Below are 19,543 nucleotides of genomic sequence, written 5' to 3'. Positions count from 1 at the left end.
ATTATAAAATAAAGAAATAACTTGGTTGTACCGGAGAGAACTGAAAGTGATGATGTCATGTCCACCAGCCACCTGACTTTAGCAACCAATCACTGGCCCTTATTGGCAATGGTAACGTTTGTATGTACAGCACTTGACCGCTGATGCTAGTGACTGGTTGCAGTGGTCAGCTGACTAATGGACATGACAATCACTTCCAGTGCTCTCTGTCCCCAGTGAAGCCTACATGGGGCAGGAAGTGATGACAATGGTTGTAGAGCGCTGCAGAATTTGTTGATACCATAGCTACCTTACTGGTGTGATGAAACTGTTGTATCTACACACAATAGTAACAACCGGATTTAAACTTGTCAACATTTTATTGTTATGGCCAACGGAGAAAGTCACAAAAGTTCACAGTTAATATTCTGTAGTTATAACAGAAAAATAATCATATTGCACATTATAAAAACGCAACGGCAGACATTTTACAGTGCCGAACCCCACTTTTTAGTCCAAAATATACATAATCATGCAATGCTTTATCCTTTGTGAAAAGGTAGCATGCACCATGGTAAACAGGTACATTCACAACGGAATTATCAAATCCCTCTCATCCCTGAGTCTTCTTTATATTGAGATGTATACAGTGCTGGAGAAAATCCAAATCTGAGGTGTCCCTCAGCCAGAATGTGTGGAAACCGGGTTCACAGAGTGACATGGACATTGCCGTAGAATATCACGTTACACGAAAAGTGTGCGCTCACAGGAGAGAAGCGGCTCACAGGGATGAGAGAACAGCTGGTTCTCACCTCTAAATCCATATTAACACATCTTCCTGTACAATATAAAAACACATGTAACTCATTTGATCGTAGTCATTTGTTCATATTTTATACATGTTCAATGCTCCTCTTTGTCCTTTCCTTTCTTTTCCTTCTCATCTTGTAAAGCCGATCCGAGCTTTTTTATGAGGACTGACAGGACTTTGTCCAGCGGATCCATTACTCCACGCTGAAGCCATTTAGGAATAGTGGTTCTTGCATGGTGGAAACCTAACTTCTGAAGTATGTAATCAACACCCACTGGATCAATCTTCCTTCCTGTCCAAGATATGAGCCTATGGGGGTATGAAATAGGAAATATATATTAATGTAAATTAACAACTGTTGTCAAATGCTTTCTTCTTAGGGAAATGCATTCATTTAGGAGGATTCTTTCCACAAATGATGTAACAGATGGCGAGAAGAAGCTATCTTTCTTATGTATATTGCGAGTAGAACATTAAGGAATAAATACCTAAGTGTGGGCTCCAAGTGCCATGTATTACACATGAATTCCCTCCAGTCCACATAAGTGTAATTAGTGCTCTCCTCCTTATCCTTCTCAGAAGAGCCATCGTCCACCTGTATCACAGGACTCTTCTGCCCTGGACGAGTAGTGAAGACTCGCGGTGGGAGAATGACTGCGCAGGAAAACCACAGATTAATCAATGAATAGACTATGAGAATGGAAATGAGAACTGTTTAATACTCAACCAGAGAACCAATTAATTAGCTCAAAACTACCTCAAAAATAAATACATTAACCAATATATTCCAGCTGCAGAAGACAGACAACTAATAAAACATATAAAGAATGGGCATTATCTCCTCTGTATAGCTGATACTACTTGATAATTCAGATTCTAGCATGTTAAAAAGACTGTCACCAGGGGTTTGCTACTCCATCTAGGAGCAACATGCTGTAGGGTCAGAAACCTTGATTCAACTGCTATGTCACTTACTAGGCTGCTTATTGTAGTTTTAATAAAACACTGTTTTAACAGGAGATTATTACCGAGAGGACTAGAAAATCTTAGCACAGCAGTTCTCGATATTCATGAGATCCATGAGCTTTATCTATCCCCACTCTACAAAACACAGATTGCAGAGGCAGAAAACTGCCACAGTGTACTCAGAAAACTGTCAATCAGTGGTGTGGGTGGGTTATACAGAGATCAGAATTGAGAGAACTGCTAGATCTGCATCCGATAAAACAGGGATTTTGTCAAAACAACAGTAAGAAGCCCAGGAGGTGGCATATCAATGGAATCAGGGTATCTGCCCCGACATTATGCTCTCAGATGGAGAATGAAAACCTGGTGACAGATTCCCATAAAAATGATTTACAATTTTAAAAAGAGTTGTACATTTAGATAATACATAAATGAACACGGGACTGTTTAGTGCACCTTTCTCTTTTTCCTTCAGGTATGCAGATACCATATCATGAAGAAATATTATAAGCTCTGCATCCATTGTGACACAGATGTGATCTGTAAACTCAGTCACAACACTGCATTCCACCTTTGGTTTGCTGTCGACATCTGTAAGACACAAAATGATAGATATACAGTACATAAATCATGTAACATTCATCTTAGCATTCAGATTTTACATATATGTACAATATACAAATTATCTACCCAAACTAACTTCAGATGCATTTATATATTCTCACTTATTCCAAGACTGGCAGTATCTGTGATGAGAGCAAGCAATGGAGTCAGGCTCTTATGCTTAACACAGATGTAACAAAATCAGAGGTGTGCCGTCCATAGCAGCAGACCACGCAAGATGCATGTACAGCTGAATAAAATGGTAGAGTAGGGAGCCAACTGGTTCCTCCTACATCATTCAGCCTTAGTGTCTGAGGCTCAACGAAGAAGGTGCAATGACTTCTCTAAATTGCGCCTGCTGCTCAGAGCCTCAGACTGCACACAGCAGCTTATTGAGGGGCAATTAGAACTTACTATGGTGCCCCATAATTTCTATTTACACCTCTGATCAAAATATATTCATAAGCAGCAGCTCTATCAGAATTAAAGAGAAGCTATCATTGGAAAATGACTTATTATTTCAGTGGTTCTCAACTCCAGTCCTCAAGAGCCACCAACAGATCATGTTTTCAGTGCAATACTAAGGGAATCCTGAAAACATGATCTGTTGGTGGCTCTTGAGGACTGGAGTTGAGAACCACTGCATTATTTAAATAAAGTTTTTGTATTATATGTATTATTAAACATTTTTGGCATTTTTTATTTTATATCACGATTAGAGATAAGCTAACTCAAACTGTAAAGTGTCTGTTGCTGAACTCCAAAGATGGAATCTTCCTGGAAAAAAAAAAAAGAGAGCCCGAGAAAGAAAGAGAAAGATTTACAAAATCCCAAATTTGGGTTCCCATTGACTTTTATGGGTTTGGGTTAAAGTTTGGGTAGAGTTCTGGTACCCGAAACGAACTTTGGACTAAAGTTAGGTTGAACCCAAACTTCAACGAGTTCGCTCATCCCTAATCACGATCTTTTAAAATCAAATAAAGTTTATTGCGAATGTGTAAAGAATCAGATACATTACGGATACAGCAAATTAACACGTTTTGACGTCCAATAAATCATTACCAGGAACGAATGTAAACATATTTAATGCGCGGTAATAACAGTATTAAAAATATTGTAGAAAAGATATACAGTGGTGTGAAAAAGTATTTGCCCCCTTCCTGATTTCTTATTCTATTGCATGTTTGAAGAAAGCTTTAGAAATGGCTTTATAACCTTTTCCAGACTGATAGATCTCAATTACTTTGTTTCGATTTGTTCCTGAATTTCTTTGGATCGCAGCATGATGTGTAGCTTTTGAGGATCTTCTGGTCTACTTCACTTTGTCAGGCAGGTCCTAGTTAAGTGATTTATTGATTGAGAACAGGTGTGGTGATAATCAGGCCAGTGTGTGGCTAGAGAAATTGAACACAGTTAATTTATATTTTAAGGGGGTTCAATCACATTTTCATACAGGGCCCTGTAGGTTTGGATTTCTTTTTCCCTTATTAATAAAGACCTTTTGGGTGTACTTGTGTTATCTTTGTCAAATATTTAAATTTGTTTTGTGATCTGAAACATTTAAGTGTGACAAACATAAAAAGAGCAGCACGGTGGCTCAGTGGTTAGCACTGATCCTTAGCAGTGCTGGGGTCCTGGGTTCAAATCCCACCAAGGACAATATTTGCAAGGAGTTTGTATGTTCTCCCCGTGTTTGCGTGGGTTTCCTCCGGGTTCTCCGGTTTCCTCCCACATTGCAAAGACATACTGATAGGGAATTTAGATTGTGAGCTGCATCAGGAACAGCATTTATAATGTATGTAAAGCGCTGAGGAATATGATAGCGCTGTATAAGCAATGCATAAGAAATAAATAAAAGAATAAGAAATCAATAAGGGGGAAATACTTTTTCACACCACTGTAGAGTACTTCAATAGAATATCTTAAAATCTCTTTATGGGTTCTGCTCACAAATGGAAAACTATACCAAATGAACTAAGTTAAACAATAGTCATTGCTGCTCGTCTATTTTTATTTAGTGACATAGGTTGATAAAGGGCAGGTTCAAAGATCATATAGAAGAGCGGCCTCAAAAGTCCTCCTCTTTTTCTTCCCTAGTTAAGCAGTCAGAGGGGATTCAATCCATCTAACCCAGATTGGGAATTGGGAACTTTCCAGGGCAGCTCCGGCGTATATAGATATTTTTTAAAAAATGAGGAAGAGGTTCATAGCCAATTTCCATTGAGAGATGATTGGTACTCTTCACGACATCCAATGTGTGGCCACACATTTTCGGGCTATAAATAGAACCTCAGTCAGGAATAATCTATCACAGTCCTTTGGTATTGATCAAGGTCAACAAATAGAAGACAAGTTTTAGGATTATATGTGATGGGGATTCCCATACAGTCGTGTAGGAACTGAATCAACTTGGGCCCATTTTCCCCCAATGTCCGGGCTATCTGACAGAAGATGAAAAATGTTCCTGAGGCTCTAAGACATTTGGGGCACTCATCCGTGAATTCAGGTTGTACCGTGAGCATTTTGTGGTGTAATATATTGTACAGTGAAAAATATATAATTGTGTGGCTCCTTCAATATAGTTAGGGGAAACATGCTAGGGGCTTCCAATGAGAGCTCCCAGTGCTCATCGCTTATCGGTCCTACATCTGTCTCCCACTTGCTTCTAGTCAGGTCAGGTAGTTGTTCTGTGCTCCCAACCAGCAAAAGAGGAGGTAAATGGTATATAAGTGGATCCGGTAGCACCTGGGACAAAAGTTTGTCTTGCAGGACAGGGTGAGAACCAGGAACAAGGTCTGAAGGGCATGTCGTAATTGTAGGTAGTAGAAAATATAACTATGGAAGGTTTAGTTTTTCTATTAGAATCTGGAAGGGCCCAGCTACAAAGAACTGACCGAGGTAGATTAATCCAACCCTTTCCCACATAGGATCCCATTCCAGATTCAACAATTCAGTGAGGTTTTATTATGCCAAAGTGGAGTGTGGTGATCATAGGGAGGGGCCCAAAGCAACCTCCATGTTGCAGACCAGGCCATAAGGGCCTGCCTCGGAATCGATTATCAAGCAAAGACTCGTGGGGTCCTCTTAAACTAGCAAAACCACACATGGAGTGTATGTGAGACCTCTGTTGTAGGGACCGACTATTTCCACAAGAGCTCTCAACGAACCCTCCACCCCCACGACTCAAATGAGAAAGCTTGGCGGCGGCCCAGTAGTACAGTTTAGGGTCTGGCAATGCAACCCCTCCTCACGTCCAGATATGCCTCATTGTGTCTATATGACGCACAAAGGAAAAAGTTCTTCCCAAGTTTGGGGAAGCTAACTATAATTGCCTTCTGAATCGATGCCGATAGGGAGCCCCTCTCAAGAGGTTCTTCAAAGAGTGACTTTAGAACTGGAGACAAGCATTGCATGTATTGTTTATACAGCTCCCCGAGGAGCCTGTCGGAGCGAGGGGAATTATTATTTATTATTTGGTGAACCTGCTACAACAGCTTCTAATTTTAGTGATTGGTTAATCTAACAAGTCTCTGCTTCTTGATTCAAGGAAGAGGCAGGCACCTGTGCTAAGTATTCCTCCATTTCCACTTTTGATTTTACAATGTAGATTGTATAAAAGGGACTGGTTAAAGTGAACAAACTCTGAGAATACCCACTTAGGGTCACTACCACTCCGCCCTCTCCATCCTTAATCACAGTAATCAGCGGATGCTCTGACCCGTGATTTGCCATGTAATCTATCAGCTTGCAACATTTATCTCTGTTTTCAAAATATTCATATCACAATCTTTATTAAAAATCTACATACACTCTGCCACTGAGACTCTTATAGACTCAGACTTTTTGTTCTTTCAGGAAATGTTTTCAGCAAGGCTCTTTATCAGCAGAGGCAGGATTACAATGACAGGTTACACCCCTATACACAGTACATTTACAATTGACCATGTCACACCTGATCCTGCTCCTCCTCCCTTCACATTAACCTTTGCACATGCCCATTAAATAATAAAAGCTTCATTACAAAAGATAGGGTTAGAGTCTGTCCATGGTGGCTAATGTACATGTGAATTTCCTGAAACAGCAGGAAGCCTCAGTGGCCTGTGTGAAAACGGCAAGATTTCTATTTTTTTATTTTTAATACAGATTGTAATATTAGAAAAAAATATTACATTTTTAAAAATGTAAATGAAACATAAAACCTGATTTAAACAATAGATCATGTTCTGATGATAGCTCCTCTGTAGCATAGCATGGTGACAGACCCTCTTTAAAGCGAAGCTAACTATCACTCAGGCCTCATATTTAACATGTCTAGTGGTCCAAAAAAGAACCATGAATAGGGTGAGATGGAAAACAGAAGTCTAACCCTGGGTATCATCACCACCTATATGAAAAAAAGAAATAACGCTAAAATAAAAAAACAAACATCAGACTTCATATCAGATCATGTCTGCCTCCTCCAGATATTAAGCTAAAACTGACTAGCCTAGAGACAGTGGGATTAGTATGGTCTGTAGAGGCAGAAACATCACTCTCTTTGTATCATCAGCCTCCTAAATTGCCGTGTTCCTCAATACAATTGATGTTACCTGTACATAAATTATAGTTGTTATGGATTATAACTGGCAATACCTTGCAGTGTAGGCTCTTGTGGCTCCTGTACATGGATTGATTTAAAGTCCAGCTGCATTCTAGGTAAAGCAAAGATGGTCTCTGTCTCATGGTTGTAACTGGATCCTCCACGAAAACCGCTCAACAAACTTGCATTTTTCACTGCAGTGCTGCTCTCTGGATTGTTTGCATCAACATTTCGAAGTAAGTTCAGCTCTATGAAAAAAAATTATATATAGGCTTTGCTATAAATTACTTCCGTTTGATCTTTGTATTATGTTTATGTATTAAGAGCAAATAAAAATGTGAAATTCACAGCCTCTTAAGCCTCACAGAGGTTATCCAGTTAAAACAAGTGAATATGAATCCGCAGCATAGGTGATAATTTGCTGATCGGAGGGTATCATATCGCTGGGACCAGCATCGATTGTAAAATCAGCAAATTTTTATCCCGAATGGGGAACTTTTATCCCTGTTACAAAATGGGGATTCAGGTCAGATGACCAACTACGGCTCCATTCATTCTCTATGGGGCTGCTTGCCCCATAGGGGACAAGTGAAGCAGTGGTTGACTATGCGCAATTCTGCTTTATTATAATGGGAATAAAAGTTTCCCGTTCTTTTGATCGATGCAGGTCCCATTGGTCAGATCTCCACAGAATCAATCCGATGGATAGGTGATAACTTGTTTTCACCGGACGATTCCTTTTAAAGGGAACCTGTCATCAGGATTGTGCTAAGTAAACCACATACTCTGTCAGCTTGGCGCCGTTACACTGATTAAAATGATACCTGGGTTGAGGAAATCCATTCTGTGGTTGTTGTTTAATCTTTGATTGAAGTTTGGAGATGGGCCTGGGAGAGGGTTTTTTCTTGGTGCTATGTTCTCATACTCAGCATTCTGGCTTAAATGACAGGTAACTAAACCTTCTGTGACCTGGCTCCTATTTTACATACCGTGATTGCGCAGTTCATATTGTGGTCTTTAAAAAAAATTTAACTCCAGAAAAATGGCGCCAGCGCCCGCACAGTGGCATCTATCGCTTGACGATAGATGCTACTGCATATGCGCAGCAGCCATTTTGCTTGAGTCAATTTTTTTTTTTTTGCTCCGCGGCACCAAAACTCCAAACTGCAAATATAGATTAAACAACAACCACAGGACGGATTTCATCAACCTAGGTATCAGTTTAATCAGTGTAATGGCGCTAACCTGACAGTGTATTTCGTTTACTCAGCAAAATCCTGATGACAGGTTCGCTTTAAAAAGCTTCCCCATGAAAAACATTTATGCTGTGCAGTAAACTTGATTTTCTATTGTGGATCAGAGTCTTGCTGTATTAAACAAGTAGGCTTCAGGTTCTTAGGACACATTGCATGTACTTTCAATAATAGTCAGTGTGAAGCTTTACTGTGAAATTTTGCATTTGGGATACACCAGACATGCAGGGGTTGGGGAAGTCTTATGTTGTTCAGACAGTTCCACAGTAAATTATAGGACCACCGAGTATTTAACAAAAACTGAGGGATCATAGGAAGTTGTTTTTGCTGCAAGGACAGAGATATCTGAAAAAAATTTGCTAATAAAATTTCTGCAACAAAACTGCTGTAATTGTCCTAACTCCTACATCAATGATAGAGGCAGGTTAGCTAGCTGGTGGCTAGTAGATCAGCCCTAATGTGTGACTGTGGTAAGTGCGAGGAAATAAACCACTCGGAGGTAGAGGTCAATGTGAAAAGAATATTACACCAACATATACTTGTGTGATAATACTTCCTCTGTAATGTTACCAGTGACATTAAAAGGATTTCCATGATGAAAATGAAAGCAGATTTGCTGGTAGAGGTAAAATGTGCAATGTGTGCCAGGCTCATCTCACAACCTACCTTCATTCCTCATGGCAGTGACGTAATTAAACCATTCCTTTACACTAGCTACTCCATGCGGTGGATTTTCATGGCGCCTTCGTGTGATTTTAGTGATTGTTGCCATAGGGCTCTCCAGTGCACCACAGGGCTTTGTGACCATTGTGTTGTGTCCAAGGTGAAAATCGAGGGTCTGTACAATGTAAGTCGAGTGATCACTTGAACCTTAAAAAAGTAAAAATTCATAAAAAAATATGTTAATTTATCATTTACAAAAGAGCCGGCCTTGTGCGTTTACTCTTAAATTAGGAAATCAGCAATACAGTTTTTTATCACAACTACAATCACTGAAGGCAAACATAAGACAGCATATTCCCTACATCCATACTATGGTTATAAACCTGCCCCCCACCCACCTATAAGCATTCACAATAAAAAAATCACTACTCATGGTGATCATTTACTGATGTGCAAATAATGTATATATCCATAAGTACCTTCTTCCCAAATTTTTTGTGCTTCTGTCCAAAAGGCAATATTTGGCTCTTCTAAATGAAACAATGCCCAAGATTTTGAACGGAAATTAGGCCCGTGGAAACATGCTAATGTCATATGATTGCCATGTAGGCTCATTGAGCCTCCTAACTGGACAGTATCTTCTGGTAGTGGATTCTGAAACAAGGATATGTGGCAGCCAGATATTATCTTCAGTACTCCTGGCCAGTGACGATGGTGAGCGGCATCCAGCACTGAAAGACAAAGTTCCACAAACAATATACTTTGTGTCTATTTGGGTGTGAAAATATTTAAAGGCTTATTCCTAAAATCACAATGTGGTCTTATAAAAAGGCTCACAAATATCTATTCAGTTATTCCAATATGGATTATTTTGAAATCTGCCCTGTTTTGCACTTTTTGCCCTCCAAAGGATGACCCTCCAGTTGCCATTGGATCGGTCCTTCTGTAGTTCCAGTGCTCTTGGTTGATCAAGCCCAGTGCAGTCTCTCTCTGCTTGCATCCTACCAGCATTACTCTGCTCTGCCTCCAGCACTGACAGATTGTAATCTACCTTTAGAATATAATCTATGCTTATGTGTAATGTCTGCTCTTGCACGGCAGTCTGCCAGGCCGATTTTATCTTCTGCCATTGACATCAATATAGATGCTTGTGTGTTTTTACATCATTGTGCTATGTTAGTTGGTCTGGTTTTTAGAAGAGCTCAACTGTCCTGCTCTGTGCTCTGCCTGCACAAAGGAGCTTATAATAACTAGGCAGCGTAGAGCTGAGACACAAGCAGCGCTGAGCTGTGTTTGATACCTGCAGCAGAAAGACCAGTGAGGTGAAACAGCAAATGCTCTGTTGATGCATAAGGCTGAAGATAATCCTCTGTCATATGCATCAGCAGAGAATTTGCAGTTTCATGCAAGAGAATTTGCAGCTTCACATCAGTGACCAGTGCTACAAGCATCCAACTCAGGTCAACCCTGCTTGTTTGAGCTCTGCACTGCCTATCGCCACCTATACTTCTGTAGATGGCATACGATAAAATCAGGCTAGCAGAGTTGTATATAGGGCCAAAAGTGCACAGAAGAATAGGACAAATTCTGCATTTAGATTAGCTTGATGGTAATGCCAAATATGTGACGGATGCAGCTGAGTATAGTATGGCAGAGCTGATGCATTCAAACAGTCAGGGGTCTTTCAGAGAAGTTGTGCTTGTCAGGAGCACACAGGAGAGGGAGGAGTCTGCAGCACTGAGGGGAAGGAGGGTACTGCTGGAAAATGTAGTTGTAGCAACTAAGAATAGGTTCCCCATTTAGCTGTGTGAGGCTGGATGCACAGAGGGGCAGATAGAGATGAAAAAAGACACAAAGATACAAGTAATAAACTTATTGTTGGGCTTAGTCTGTATATTAACAATAAGTATGCATATAATGTGCTTTGTGAAAAAAATGCAATTGTGAAACTAACCCTATAATATTTTATAACATATGTATACTGTGGACAAGTGCTTTCCCTATCCTATATAGGTACCAGAAGCTGCATGAATAAACACACTAACTGCCTTTGTGTGTGAAGATACTAAATAGAAATGAAGCAAATATACATGTGCTATACAGTACTGTACGCCCAATGCGATGTAAACACAGCGTATATGATAGTATCGCTTTGCAACTTGTTTTTGCTCATGCTCATGGGTAATCCTGTAGCATGTGTCGTCACATTTGCTGCAAGTGGCAGTTTCTTTTTTTCCCTGAAGTGACTGTACCCGGCCGGAACACTATAAACACTGCGCTATGATCTTCTGACCTATCCAATCTATCCGGACTCTACAGTATTATATGCAGCATTATTCATATATTGTACCTACCTCGGATTTTCACGGACCTCTCCTTTTACAATAGAAGAATCCTTCCATCTCGGCGGTTTGACACATAGCCGCCACGTGTTTCATCTGGTCTACACAGTTAGGCACAGTGTCAACCGTGACTTCCATTAATATGATCCTTTTCTTTTACACACTATATTTCCATCACATTAGGCGCACAGTACTATATAGCGCATGTATATCTGCTTCATTTCTATTTTATAACATAAGTTTCCGGAAAATATGTGAAAACACTATTCTGTTAACTAATGCAACTAAATAGATCTCTACAACTGAAATTCCCTCACAAGAAAAATCCACATGTTTACTATCCATAATTTTATCTTTGGTTTCACAAAATTCAATACTCTACTTAATGACACCACTCTGTTCTAATATCAAGTCTGATGGTAACACATTTTCAACACAAATCTCTGCAATTACATTGATAAACTGTAAAAAAAAAAACTACAGGAGTAAGTACACTAAACTGCCCCAACGAGTTATATAACTAGTAAAAAAAATCTAGTGTACTTGGTGTACCAAAAACCAGCACTGAGGGTGTTTTACTGTAATGCTTAGTGGAGGAGAACGGACTGGGCATTGCCGTGTCATCGAATGTACCAGGATGGCTGAAAATTGTATGTCAGGATAGAGAAAAGGTGCACAAATGTGCATTTACACTCCAAAATCATGGAATAAAGTAATTTAAAAGTGGTTAGGACTTTACAATTTAACCGTTTGGTTAAAGGGAACATGTCACATGATTCATGCTGCCGAAACCCTGGAGAAATATACCTGCTTCAATCGTGCAGCCAGGCTCTGATTCATGCTGCCTGTGGTTTGGGCAGCATGAATCAAGTGACAGGTTCCATTAAAAGGGGTATTCCAGCATAAAATGTGCCCTATTTTATCCTATTTGCAAATTAAAGAATGTTGTTAAGTGTGTTCATTTTTCAGAAGTAAAACATTTGCCTACCATGACCCCTCAAAATACCCCATGTTACGTGTCTGTTTATACGTTCTTTCTAGTGGAGAAGTGCTAATACTTTTTGTTAGGATGAGTATGCACAGGTGCATTACTGTCTGTCTATAGTGAAGTGAGTCTGGGCATGTGCAGTCTGCCTGTCCTAACTGAACAGTGTGAGCATGTGCAGTGGTCAACAGAGTGTACGTCCTTGAGCTGAAGATCTTCATTTTTATCAGTGCTGCCCGGTTGCATGACAGCAGGAGCTGTGCTAGTACAGAAGACTGAAGCTCCCCATTTTGTATTTGTGGCACTCAACTTTGTAACATCAACAGTTCTGTAAGTGAGGAAGACCGAAGCTCCTACTTCTATGTATTGGAGTGTTAAGTAGGTTCTTTAGTTTAAAAAAAACCAAACACTACATTTTTGAAATACTACATTAAAGCTATGCCATCTACTGGAAAAAGATGTAGTGAATATGTAATTATAAAGTACACATGAAACAACTGAAATTCTACACATTTACAAATGTAACTAAGCAAAGAAAGGTGCAGCTCCTACATTGTTCCCGTGAGTTCTTTTCCAAGTTGGTCACAACAGCCTTGGGTGGGAGGTATGGAACAGGCCCCCACGTGGATAGTGCTCGCTTGCTTGTGTCAAACTGCTGAGTAAAAAATTCTTGCAACTTCATTCCAATTTTAATAAGGTCTGGAGTGGTTGACCGTGATATCATCACCTGGAAAATGTCCCACTGCAGGTCTCCGTGGATAAATATTACACTAAGGAAAGAAAAATAGGTTAGAGAAATAAAGGATGGCAATTATGTCACATGCGTTTATACAGAACACACGTGTGTATACCTTTTGTCAGATATGCTCGTGTCCATTGGGGTGTATAGGTTTACGTTCCACTCATCCTGTAACTTTAGGTCTGCATTACTGAAGATTCCCATAAGGATACTGGAACCCATGTAATCAACACGAGCTTCAGTGGAGCCCATCGTGATCTGGATCTTATGACTGGGCTGTTGATTTGGATGTTCTGAAATGTGAGCTATAACAAAACAATTAACCATATTTTTGTTTACACTGCAAATGAAATATGTAAAGTAACGGCCATTATATTTATGGGCAATAATCATTTAGGCATCCATTACAACGTCTAGTTTACAGGGGTTGTTCCAACTTACAACCACAGGATAAATAACTTGCTGGTCACTGGTCATGACTTGGGGCAAACCCCTTTAAGTCTTCTCTCACGTTTTGTTGTGTTGTTTTTTTTAAACCTCAGATGTCTAATATCACATTGTTACAACATTGTGTCAGTACAATAATTATGTTAGAAAGTTTTGTTCCCATCTACAGGCCCGCAAGCATCAAAAAACGGATTGAATAAAAAGCAATTTCATAGCAACCAGCCCTCTAATATGAGGCATACAGGTAGGTATAGATTTACATTTCTATCACCTCTATGCCCATATTAGAGGTCAGATAAGTGCCAGGGGGTGACAGATTCCCTTTAAGGAGGATCTGTCACCCGGCAGCACATTGAAACGAGAGTTCTGCTGTACAAATATTATAGATTGATCCAATAGAGCCTCCAAGGAATACAGGGGATTCATACTCGTAGTTATGAGTCTGTTCTTCTCAAAAGGAGGGTCTGCCCATTGCCATACCCATCAGAGACTTGCAGTAACTGCAGGTATACATAGCAGCCACCAGTCTCTGGTGAATGGAAAAGCAAATTCAAGGAACACATCCATTAAAATACATCATGTAATAAATTAGATATAAAAATGCAGCAAATTTCTACATCTATGTACAGAACAATGGAACTGCATTAAAAAAAAAATAAACAGAAATAGTTTGTTGGCCAACTTACCAACCATTTCCAAGGTATTAACATCTATTGTGCCACCAACGACTCCCCCTCTGGAGTCCAGCTGAGATCTTCCCAGGCCTACCGACATACTGATTTCCCGGTCTCTGTTACTTCCTACAGACAGACGGCCCTGGCTTTTTAGTCCACTTGTGGTCCATCTGAAAGCAATGCAATTTGTTACAGGAGCTATATTTTTCCTCCTCTTCAAGCTGTTTATATGCATATAGAATTAAAGGGGTTGTCTCAAGTTCAAAAATGGGTAAAACTGCAGAGTGCCTTTATTGCTTGTGTATATATATCTATATCTAACTATATATATATATATATACACACACACACACACATATATATATATATAACTTCTATAATTTCACCCTATTAAAAATCCTTTACATTCCATGTACTGAGTACTCGAAAAAAATATGGCGTCACATATTTCTCAATACGTACACGGTAGAAATGTGGATCAAGAAGGGAGCCAATTCCAATGTAAAAATGTAAAATGTGCAGTCATACAGCAAAGCAAAGGGCATTAGGTTCCTGGGTTGTGTAGTGGATACTGTGGTCACACAACAACAGGTCAACTTAAAGGGGTGTTCGCACATTTGAAAGTTATCCCCTATCCAGGTGATTGGGGCTAACTTTCCAATGGAACCATCCCCCAGCAAGCCCAATAATTAGGGCTCTGAAGAGTCCTGGATGAATGGAGCAGAGGTCAATCAATCTGTATCTATTCACACTAATGGGAGAGCTAAAGATCAGGAGAGTGCAGCATTCAGGAATCTCTGGGATTCCCATGAAAAAGAAATGGAGCAGTAGTGTGTATGATTGACCACCGGTGTGTGGTTATTGGGATTGCTGGGGGCCATGCTGGTCGGACTCCCAGCCATTAGAAAATTATCCTCTATCCCATTGATAGGGAATAACTTTCAAAAATGAAAACAATTCTTCAAATGAACTTTTATCAACTTACGTTGTATTTCCCATTACATTGCTCATGTTCATTTGAACATTCAGCTGCTTCAGATTGATTGCAAAAACAACGAGTGTCTCCCATGGGGAGCCCTGCTGGCTGGATGGCTTACTGGCCTTGCTGAATGCAGGGGTGGAAGTCTTCGTGACAGAATCTAAATGAGAAAAAAAAGTGGAGACAGAGTTTTACTGTTGTATATTGCTGAACGTTCACACAGAAATTAAGATATTAAAATTACATGAAACAAGGCAGACCGTAATAAAGAAATTAACATTATTCTCCCCACATGTAATCTTGATAACCGCATAAAACATTGGCTTCACCAAATACTCTTTGTCATAATTTAACTGTGCAGTCTGGGTATGAGCATCACGGCTGGACAGGGTGGGCTCAGTGCAAATATTATAATCAGGGTGCGGGGAGCTCTGTGGAATCTTATTATCTCAAGTTAATATTGTAGTAAACATTGCTCTGTGTTATATGAGTTTATATCCCCTTATATCAAATTATCTAGATTTGCCAAATGCTTATTTTATTCTATTGAAAGTTGCCTAAAGCCACGCAGCCCCCAGACAATTCCTAAACCACTACTGCATGCTTGAGTATACAACAGTGATAGACCAGAAATGGGTCTCCTAACCCAGCTGTCAGGAGACCCCCAGCCAGGCCATGCATCGCAGCCATACTCAGACCTCAAAACAAGAATGTGTGAATCTGGTTTTACAGATAGCAGTAGGGAGGGGGTTCTACACAAATCTCAAAAGTGGATATAAAGGAAATCATCTATGGCCCCAAGGATGGCAGAGAAAACAGGCCATAGAAAAGGAGTAAAACACACAAGGAAAAAGAGAGCACCAGATATCCAGCGGATCTTCATTAAAATATAGCTTTTATTGGAAACGTATAAAAGCAGCCATGTCACAAGGACAAAACACGGAATACTAATCCACAGAGCATGGTAGTCCCAACGCGTTTCAGCTAAGTGTTGGCCTTAATCATGGGATATAAACAATTGTTTCCTATAAAAAAGTTATTTAAACTAATCCCTATCTGGTATAAACAATAATTCAGTAGAAACTAAACAATTGATCTTCCAAAGAAACGTGTTTTTGTTTTTTTTTTCACACAGGATATCTCTCTCATATTCTCTCTTTTGTTATTTGTTTGTTTCATGATTTATATATACACTTTTCTTAGATTTGTTTTTTGCTGTGATGGTATAATATCGTTATTTTTAACATGTATTCTGTTATACGAGCATGTCACTTTTAAATTTACTCCTATTCACTAATTAGTTATTTACCACCTGTGCCTAGGTGGAGCTACCTCTGTATGTTCAGTTATATATACTACTATGCTTCACAGTGAATTTATCCCATAATTAAGGCTAACACTTAGCTGAAAAGCGTTGGGACTACCATGCTCTGTGGATTACTATTCCGTGTTTTGTCCTTGTGACATGGCTGCTTTTATACGTTTCCAATAAAAGCTATATTTTAATGAAGATCCGCTGGATATCTGGTGCTCTCTTTTTCCTTGCTCTATATTCCAAGTGATTGCCTGGAACCAAGGCTATTCCGCTGTCGGATCACCTCTAACACAGAGCCTCCAGCTGTCTACTAACGGGTGAGCTGATATTTTTTCCCTCTCCCTCTTCCCTGCTATTTTGCTAAAACACACAAGGAGGCAATAAATGCAGGATAATAACTGCTGATATATGAGCTAATGAAGACAGCAGCACCCTGGATCCAAACAGGCCTCACATCCAGCCTATATTGCTGGGAGGACACTCCCACAAGAGAAATATCCAAAACGTGGATCAAGCTGCAAACTGGGGTCTGAATGAATGCAGGAATAAAGGCTGCAGACAGAAACATAGTGCACTTTTATTAAACCACTCACATATGTAAAAATCTTCCCCCCCATGTCGAAAGGTGTCCGTAACCCTTTAAAGTTTCTGAGTAGGTTAACAGTGCTTACAGCACGGTAATATTTGTTTTCTCTAACAAATTCACTTTTATAAATGATGTCCAGTATTTCATGTCTGATGGTTGACATTCTGCTTTTGTTTGTTTTGTTTTTTTTTTATTTTAGATGACTTCTTGATTTTTTCTCATTTTCCCTGCAATTCCCTGATATACACTGGCATGTTTTACTAGCTACATTAAAGATGTAAAACATTACACACAGATTTGTAGGTTTGTATAAAGTGTATAATACCATTTAATATTACACAAGATTAGAAGCATAACTAGAAGCTCTTGAGTCCCAAGGAGAAACCTGTAAGAAAGCTTCTCTCCTACCATCTGCCATTGCCAATAGTGTTGTCTCCATACATGGCAGATGGGTACAATGACGACCTTTGCTTCTCTGATAGGATACATACCCCTGCGTGGCACTGAGGAGTCAGACACACTTCTAGATCTAGTCACAGCTGGAGATTTTAAGGAGGCAGGAGACATGCTGGTGTTTGGTGCGTGTTCATTAAACACATTGGGTGACTGTGCCATGTGGCTGAATGATGCTGACTGGCTGGGCTGCTCCCAAGTTCTACAGTAAGCTTTGCGAGAAGATTCAGGAGAAAGATGCTGATTTACTCCCTCAACAGAATCGGGCGTTCCAGGTCCAGAAGCTGGGAAAAAAAAGACACATTGTTACTGTATGACAAATCAAAAAGGGGAAAGAAATGGCCTGGGAAGAATATATTCAGAATTAACAAAAAGGGGAGAACCCCATATTAAAATCCTCTCTCTAACAAGCCATAAAACTTCACTTTTATTATTTGTATTTAAAACGCATTCAGGGTATTGTTGAAATATCGTCCATAATCTGCCTATATTGATTTTGTGGTAGCCACTTATATTAATTCAGTTGATGACACTCAGGAGTGTCATCACTTATATAGCAGAATAGGACAAGTAATATTTAGAGCACACGTCCCCTCAAAATGTTTCACCGCATGTCATCAGGGGTCCCATCCATTCATGCCAGTGTCCCATCCCCTGATGACCCCGAACATGCGGTGAAACATGTTGGGGGGACGTGTACTCTAAATATTACTTGTCCTATTCTGCTATATAAGTGATGACACCCCTGGGTGTCATCAACTGAATTAATATAGGTGGCTACCACAAAATCAGTAATTATAGGCAGATTAAGGAGAATATTTTAACAATACTCTGAATGCATTTTAAATACAATTAATAAAAGCTACATTTTATGGCTTGTTAGAAAGGGATTTCAATATGGGGTTCTCCCCTTTTTGTTAAATTCACATTATTAGTGGATAAAAAAATCTATCATTTACTATAGCATGAAATCAATCTTTCATATCAGTAGGAGTCAAAAACCAAACTTTACAATCTGACAGTTAGGATGTCACTCAATTGGTACCTGCACCCCGGCTGAGATTATAATGGTTCCAGTAAATGTGCTCAGTACAGAGAATTGTATTTTAACTTACTTGGTAAATTGATGGTCTGGTCACCAAGAAAAAGTCGTCTTGCAATGCTCCTTCTGTACCATGCCCTTGGAAATGCCAAAATTTCACTGAGACGGCGCATGTCATACTTGAATGAAGCAGAGCCTATATCACAGACAGCTATAGGAGGAAAAATATGACAAGCTTTCAAAGTTCAACCTGAGAATATACTACCCGATGCCTACTACATTCATATCAATCACAGCGCTATGCCACATTGCATTGTCTTCCATTGACTTAAATATTTCTATGTTTTGGTGTTCTCTTATTCTTTACTAATACTTTCATAAAAATAAGTACCGGAGATGTTTATTAAAGTGGTGTCCATTTTACTTGAGGCTTTATTAGGCGACACATTTTCAAAGAAAGATGTTCCTCCTGAGCGTCTCATTCTAGACAAGCTGACTTTGACGAACTCCAGATTAATACTGAGGGAGTCTTTACGGCCAGTTACTGATGAAGGTTCTTCATCAACGTGTCCTACAAATAAGACATTTGGTTTGAATTAATTACAGCTAAAATAAAAACACAAATTGAAAGTTTTTTTCCTTTGCTGTGGAAAGCCTTTTATTTTCTATAGGAGATTCATTCCCACTGCTGTGCCCTACAGCAAAGGGATATAATCTTGGCTGGAACTTAGCAGTGTTTGATCCCTCTGCACCACCACAGGACAAATGAAGCATTGATAACATTGATGAACTGTCTATGTAACACTCAGATGTACAGGATCCTCAAGAGCGAGAGACACCCTTTGTAGGCACTCTCTCTCTACTGGCTAATACATCAGTGTTATGAATAGAAGACCTAAATCTACGAGGCCACTTGAAACCTGCATAGTAAAAGGGTTAAAGGGAATCTGTCAGTAGGATCAACCCTCCTAAGCCGTCTATGAGGCCATGTAGGTCATAGGAAGCTGAATATAATGATACCTTGATATCTGCAATCTGATGTCTTGTTCCAGATAAAGCCACAATTTCTTATATGTAAATGAGCTGTTCCAGGCTATGGCTGGACACTGATCTACATGACAATCTGC

At 39.6% G+C, this 19,543-nt stretch overlaps 1 protein-coding gene across 12 annotated transcripts in view; it reads right to left on the bottom strand.

Annotated features, from left to right (window-relative positions):
• Positions 1-340: 340 nt before the first annotated feature.
• Positions 341-19,543, bottom strand: part of BLTP1 (bridge-like lipid transfer protein family member 1) — a 303,862-nt gene continuing 284,659 nt past the window's right edge. For all 12 annotated transcript variants that reach the window (XM_073641272.1, XM_073641320.1, XM_073641292.1 and 9 more), the window contains 13 exons: positions 18,808-18,987; positions 18,490-18,627; positions 17,413-17,658; positions 15,027-15,180; positions 14,054-14,211; positions 13,033-13,225; positions 12,734-12,951; positions 9,334-9,585; positions 8,858-9,061; positions 6,992-7,186; positions 2,213-2,347; positions 1,279-1,444; positions 341-1,099 (listed from right to left, as the gene is read on the bottom strand). In XM_073641272.1, coding sequence (XP_073497373.1) covers positions 883-1,099; positions 1,279-1,444; positions 2,213-2,347; positions 6,992-7,186; positions 8,858-9,061; positions 9,334-9,585; positions 12,734-12,951; positions 13,033-13,225; positions 14,054-14,211; positions 15,027-15,180; positions 17,413-17,658; positions 18,490-18,627; positions 18,808-18,987 — 2,456 coding nt within the window. In that variant the 3' untranslated portion in view covers positions 341-882. The remainder of the gene's footprint in view (positions 1,100-1,278; positions 1,445-2,212; positions 2,348-6,991; positions 7,187-8,857; positions 9,062-9,333; positions 9,586-12,733; positions 12,952-13,032; positions 13,226-14,053; positions 14,212-15,026; positions 15,181-17,412; positions 17,659-18,489; positions 18,628-18,807; positions 18,988-19,543) is intronic.

The sequence above is a fragment of the Phyllobates terribilis genome, unplaced genomic scaffold (assembly GCF_046119375.1).
Source record: "Phyllobates terribilis strain yellow unplaced genomic scaffold, ASM4611937v1 Scaffold_1__5_contigs__length_1240528914, whole genome shotgun sequence".
Classification (NCBI taxonomy): Eukaryota; Metazoa; Chordata; class Amphibia; order Anura; family Dendrobatidae; genus Phyllobates; species Phyllobates terribilis.
The sequence above is the reverse complement of the archived record's forward strand: the minus strand, read 5'-3'. Positions and strand labels throughout refer to the sequence as shown.